Source organism: Buceros rhinoceros, unplaced genomic scaffold, assembly GCF_000710305.1.
Source record: "Buceros rhinoceros silvestris isolate BGI_N320 unplaced genomic scaffold, ASM71030v1 scaffold41350, whole genome shotgun sequence".
Lineage (NCBI taxonomy): Eukaryota > Metazoa > Chordata > Aves > Bucerotiformes > Bucerotidae > Buceros > Buceros rhinoceros.
In genome coordinates, this window is record NW_010392073.1 from 1 (window position 1) to 6926 (window position 6926).

At 44.7% G+C, this 6926-nt stretch overlaps 1 protein-coding gene across 1 annotated transcript; it reads right to left on the reverse strand.

The window, feature by feature from the left end:
- Positions 1 to 630: 630 nt before the first annotated feature.
- Positions 631 to 5758, reverse strand: TFAM (transcription factor A, mitochondrial; the record flags this gene model as incomplete). The annotated part of the gene is made up of 5 exons (XM_010143818.1): positions 631 to 753; positions 1373 to 1429; positions 2445 to 2540; positions 3942 to 4091; positions 5688 to 5758. Coding segments are annotated over 5 exons (497 nt in total), but the record flags the coding sequence as incomplete, so codon positions are not given.
- Between the last annotated feature and the right edge of the window lie 1168 nt (positions 5759 to 6926).

Here is a 6926-nt window from a genome sequence, read left to right on the forward strand (position 1 = left end):
CGCCGCCACCGCCGCTTCCTCGGCAAAGTGCCGCCACAGCGAGAGACCAGCCCGGGGATCAGAGCCCCAGCCCGTCGCGACTGAGGAGCCGCGCCCGAAAATCGACTGAGCTGGTTTTGCCGGAAAAGCCGCTGTGCCACCTCAGCACACCGCATTGGAGCCCCACCAAGCCGGGTCCGGACTGCCTGGGCGCCCGAGAGCCGTTTGCTTTTGCTTTGCCTCATTCCGCGACAGAGACTGGCAGGACTTTGTGGCGATTCCGCTCTATCTCACCCTGCCGGTTTTGCTTTGCCTCATTCCGCGACAGAGACTGGCAGGACTTTGTGCCGATTCCGCTCTATCTCACGCTGCCGGGTGATTCGTAACTGCACGGGTCTCTGTGTGCTGCTCCCACGGCAGAGCCACGTTGCCGCCGCCATCTCGGATCGCTGCCACGGTCCGTGTGTGCTTTCGGGTTAACCCTCGCCTTCCCCAAACCCCCAATATCTCACTGGTTTCCTTTGTATTTAATATATCCCTGTTTGTAGTGTTACTAAAGTTTGTTTCAGTTTTCCAAAAAGCATTTTAGAGGTCTCACTAATTCTTTTCTCCCTTCCCCTATCTCTGGTGGGATAGGGGAAGGTATTATTATTACCAGACCTTGGTTTTTACCTCAGCCAAACCGGTGACACAGCTAAGGCTGTTCTGAGGACTAGTTTGAGAGATACGGCTTATGTAAGGAACAGGAATAGGTATTTCTACAGAATTCTTATTCTACAGAAAAAAATCCATGTTCTAAGAACACATTCAAAACGATCTGGAAGGACAGTAAGGTACAAAATACTTGAAAATCAGGAGGTTTAGATGAGATTTCAGTATAGCACCCCTCCAATTTTCACACACCCACCTGCAGGTTTGTATCTCAGGATACGGAGGAAGGTGGCAGAAAGCTATCCCCAAGACAACCAGAGTTAATAACTTACTGTGTGCACATCGCTTGTAGACTTCTGTGGCTTTTACTTAACAAAAATCCTTCCACAAGCAGCAAATTACTATGCTGGCACCTCCAAATATTATATATCATTACAAAAAACCTCATTGTTGCAAAATCTCCACCTTTCTCCCTAGACGCTGCTCAAAATGTCCATTCCCAGGCATACTGAACTTCCACTCTATCCCACTCACATTTCACCAGCACTGTGAAAGAAACAGTCACGACGGGAACAAAAGTAATGACAACCTTTTCCAAGATGCGTATATGCAGTCTCAGGGTATTTTCCTCAGTATCGTATGCTGAACAACCGAGCTCGGGATTTTGTATGGGCATATTAATTTTGACTCAATTTCTCGTTTTCTGATTATCTGGGAGCCTCCTGGAGCCCCACTGACATACCTGCTTTTGAGACGTGGACAGCTTTCGCCATGCATCAAATAACTGCTTCAGCTTCGCCTGCAGGAACAGAACATGCAATACATGAGGACAATTCTTACAGCACGCTGAGCGCAGCGAGCCACGGGTGAATGCCACGCTAGGGAAAGCCGCGTGACAACCAAACACAGTCACACCGGCTCAATACCCCACCCTCCCAACGCAGGTATGTCCTAAGCGACACAGTTCACGTGGCCAGGCATCATCAGAGCAGCACTGCAGACAGTGCAAGCACGGAGCAGGGTAAGTTACTCGGCCCGCTGGGAAAGCAGGCAGACAGAACAGCTGAGCCGGTACACAGCAACATGGTTACACCTCACCCTACACACTGGTTTCAGTTAACTAACTAAAGCCAAGTCCACCCAGGTTTTAACGATGTTCACAGGAAACTTTGTGCCACTTCAGGAGTATTTTGCCAAGCGTGTGTCAAATCGAGCCTCAGCCGAGTGCAGATGCCTGCCTTGTACACAGAGAACCAAGGAACAAACTATGTCCACCAGCCTGATGTCCTGAGGAACTACACGGGGCAAGGAACAGATCAGGCACACCAGGGAGGTCTCCAGTGCTTCTAGCGCTGTAACCCACCAGCATAACTTAAATCACCTCAAAGCGCAGCTCAGTGCAGAGGCTGTGAGGCTGCTGAGGAGCTCTTACACCTTCCGTAACACCAACTGTGCCACAGGAGGTACAATGACAACGACCTCAGAAACGGTAACAGACCACCACAACCATCTGAAAAACTCATGTATTTCTGCACCAATCGAAAGATAAGTGAAGTCCTCTCCTTACAGAAGGAACAGATGAATTCTGTGCAAAAACCAGCGCAGGTATTTTAGGTCTGTAAACCCACACAGCAGTTCATATAGGACACAGCACCAGCAGCACAACCAGATCACCGCAGCCTAAAAAACATTAACCTCAACAAGCAAAATCCACATACTGAGCCACTGAACAGTTTCTTTTAAAATGACAGCCTCTAAAACAGATTTTCTGAATAGAACAGGCCTATTTTAAAGAACATCCTTTTCTGGCTTACCACAGGTGAAATCCCCTCACTTTCTTGAAAGTGTTCTGACACAAAAATGTTAAAGCCGCTACGAGGTCTTTTAGGTTTTCCCAGCACAGTCAACTCCTTTAAAAACAAGAAGAAAAGTTATTCCATCTACCAAGCAAGCATTTTTCCAGAGCCAAACTTACCATTTGTTCTGTATTTTATACAAAAATCAGACTCCAGTTGAGTTTTTGGTGTTTTATGCTGTAAAATGGGCTGTATGTCAAGATGCTCTCACCACTTGTCAAGACTAGTGCTTATCTAAATTAAGGAAAACTAACAACTCGAATGTTCACAGACATAAAAAAAGCATTTTAAACTGATACTTTCCCCAGCTCAGTCTTCCGGAACCCAAAGACTGTTACTAAATTCCACTCAGTAAGAGTCAGGAAGACAGGTTTCCTACTATCTTTGTAAGGCTTTAGTTTCCGGTGTGAAATCCTGCATGCCGCAGAGAGGAGGGCACATACACAGCCTTGTGGGGGGTGAGAAGGTGGGACAGAACCAGCAGGTTTCCAGGGGAACAGAACCAGGTTTCTGCTATCACAACACTTGGCCTATAGGGATGGTGGTGAGAGGGGCAAGTTCAGCAAGTTATGGATGCAAGTACGCTTGTCTTCTCCAGCCCTACGACATTCCCACTGCAGCCTGGGTGCTGCAAATTAACATCTGCTTGGGTGTTAGGTGTGCCAGATAAAGACTTCGTGCTGCCATCCTCTAAAAAGGATCAGCACAATCATTGGGATTATAAACTTCCTCTAAGCTGGGGGCTTCTAAACCAAATTAATTTCACTTTTGCCAATTAGGCCAATGTCACAGCAGTTTAGTTCACAGAAATGAAAAAGCAACAAGTAACCTTCAACCTATTTTGCCACCGGACAAACCATAATATCATACTTTCCAGATGGTCCGGGCTCTCAAGATTTAGATATAAACCAGCTAAAAGAGAATAGGGAAGATGGTCTGTATAAGCAAGTCAATAAAGGACACCGACAGACACGCCTCTGCAGCCAAAATGTCAGCAGCTACACAGACAGCGAAGGGACAGAATCCAAAGGAAGGAAAAGAAAGCGGCTTCAAACAGCTACTACCTTGTCGGTGCCACTGAAATAACCGATTCAAAGCCTTTGTGAAAGGCTGTTTCTGGATATCTTCCAACCAGAGCGTTGCTGGTTCAGAAGTCTTTTATTACCTCTCATTCCTCAGGCAGCTTTAGGGATAAGAAGAGAAAAGCACAGAGAGGCTGCCTGTGAGCACAAAGGTGTGTGCTAGTCCTGGTCTTCAAGCACAGGAAAGCCACTAAAATAACTGCTAACACCAGCAATTATTCTAGTCCCTGGGTTTTTTGGGATTTGTTTGTGGTGTCTTTATTCAAAGAGCTGCTTCTGTATTTCTAAACATGCTTCAACTCTGCTCTGTGTACTAGATAAACAGACTTCAGGTTCCTTGAGAGAAAAGAAACTTGAACTTCAAAATACTCACTCTTTTTGCCCTGAATAATCTTCTTTTTGCCAGTCGCTTTCTCCTTTCTTCTTTCAACAACGCAGCTTGGGCTGGAGTGAGCTGTGCTTTATACACAGCCAGCTGCTCTTTGTACCTCTGCCAGTCTGTCTTTCTAGCATCCTCATAAACCTACAACACAAACGATCACCAGCCTTAGAATCACAGAATCATGTGCTTGGCAGAGACCTTGAAGATCAACGAGTCCAACCGTTCACCCTGCACTGCCAGGGTCCCTAAACCACGTCCATCAGTGCCACATCCACACATCTTTTAAACTCCTCCAGGGATGGGGACTCCACCACCTCCCTGGGCAGCCTGTGCCAATGCCTAACAACCCTCTCTGTAAAGAAGTTCTCCCTGATATCCAACCTAGATCTCCCCTGGCACAACTTAAGGCCATTTCCTCTCCTCCTGTCACTTGTCACATGGGAGAAGAGACCAACTCCCACCTCACTACAACTTCCTTTCAGATGCTTTCAGACAGAAGCGCTTGACTGTTAAACAAGGTAACCTACTAATAAAAAAAAAGATACAGACTACCCTGGAACCTAACATTTCTACAGTGAAGTAGCAATTTCTGATCCATTCTACTAGCAGAACTGATTCAGAAGAACTCAGATTCAAAACCTGGGCTCTTCCCATGAATCACCTGTTAATCTGATAACACTAGACAAATCTTCAGATGTAGCTCAGATCAGTAACAACCTTCCATACAAGAAGGAAAAGCTGCAGCCTGGCTGAAATGATGTCTCTTGAAGCACGTATACCCACTGGAGCACCCAATCATCAAACACATTCCTACACCGGCCAATAGAAGGAACAGAAGCATCATATAATCATGGCCTTGGTACTAGGGCACCAAGAATTGCTGAGCCAGGCTGTCCAGCATCCAGGTAGAGCTGAAAAATCACCATCCTGTTCTCCACATCAGACATATGTCTGAAAAGGCTTATCTAATACTATGGCACTAGAGCCAGAAGTTCAGAAGGGATGCAAGAACACTTTGATTCTATTGAACGAAGTACTACTTTAGCTAGAAAACTGCAATTAGTTCCTAACTGAATCTGATTGCCAACAGCAATCAAGGAAGAACAATCATTACTTTGCTATAGATGGCACTTGGATTCAGCAATGATTAGCAATTCAGAGTTGTTCTACATTATCCTCTGAAACTGTTACTCTTAAAGAAACTGCCTTCCACAAAAAGTAAGTTAGCTGTAACTTAAAGAAAGTTACCCCTAAGTTAGGTCTCAGGTTACCATCCAATCAGCAGGAGAAAAAAAAGCAGGTCCTTTCATCAAAATTAACTGAGGTGTCGCCTAACATGCCTATGAAAGCAGAACAACTTTACAATGCTGATGTTATCATACACGTAAGGGACACACACACACACAATTGCCGTTCAAAACGAAATGAGATACTGGTTCCCGGCCTCACAGCGGCACAGAGCAAGAGCTGTCTCATTTGCTTCTCTGGCAACAGACTAAACATTCTAAACCCAAGGTCAGGCGTAGAAGTATCAAAGTATCTTCCTCTGAGTGCTTCAAAACTCCCAGTTCTCTTCGGAATTGTTTCTATGTCTGAACCTTTGTATGCAAACGCTTTTTTATCGTTGTTAAAAAAACCCACCACACAAAACAAAAAACTGCAGAAGACACCAAACCAGTAAACAACCACCAAGACTCCACAGAGTTCTAAGTGCTCCAGACAAAGACACAAACTCACCTGCTTCTGTGATGCTGGTAACTCCTTCCAAGCACCTGCTATTTTTCTAACCAGCTCCACACTGTTTACTTCTGTACGTTAAATCAGAAAGCAAGAAAAGAAACATCAGTAATTTACCTTTAGTAAGCTTCTTCAATTTTCCCCAAGGAAAACTGTCACCTTTCATAAAAACTACCTTAGTGTGGCTGTTAAAGGGATCTGCGATATCGGGGGGGGGGGGGGGGAGGAGATCAGTAATTTACCTTTAGTAAGCTTCTTCAATTTTCCCCAAGGAAAACTGTCACCTTTCATAAAAACTACCTTAGTGTGGCTGTTAAAGGGATCTGCGATATCGGGGGTGGGGGGTGGGAAGAGTCCCTGCTCTTGGTTCAAACTCAAACAAAATGCGCAGTTAAAAACTGAAGCACCATTTCAGGACAGACAGCTATTACCATTCCACCACAGCTTTATTTTGTTTCCTGAGAGCTCTTCTAGACAATGCAACACGGTCTGAACTCGGAGGGGGACGGGGAAGAAACCAAGAGTAAAATTTCCAGCTCTCAGGTTTTTGGCAAAAAGCTTCTACAAAGCAAGTATAACGTGACCTTATCCACCTGATGTAGCACATATGCCCGATCTTTATTAAGATAAAGTACTTCATTTACAATATTATTCATTAATTATGATATTATTAAAGAAGTAATTTCCAAACCAAATTACAGACTTGAATCTGCTCTGGTTTTCTGCTGCCTGCCTTTGACTCTGGCCCTTGCGCTATGGGCATTTGATGAAGTCTCCAGCCAGACTGGAATTTGTGAGGGGGAAAAAAACTCCAAAAAACTCAAGAGTGGTGAAAAGAGGATCTAAGCTTTGCTTTTCCTGAAAAATCTTTACAGGCTTTCTCTCTGCTTCACGCTCAAACGAAAAATACATTTTCCTCTCTTCCACCTCAAATGTACATTTCAGCCATCTCACCAGTGGAAAAGCAGAACCAAGCTCTTATCAGTAACCTGACTTCTACAATTCTGGAAAAACAAGACAGATGGGGAGTTTTTAGCCCAAGTATCCCAATCTTAAACTCTCTGAAAACACGATGCTTTGCCAATGATAAAAAAAAAAATTATCCAGTCATTTTTGAGCATTACCTCTAGTAGAAGCAAGCCCCAAATTCTCAGTTTGCATATGAGATACAGTAGTTTACCAATTACCTGCATTTTGGAAACGTGTGGCACATCACTACAACAAGCTCTGCAAGTTCAG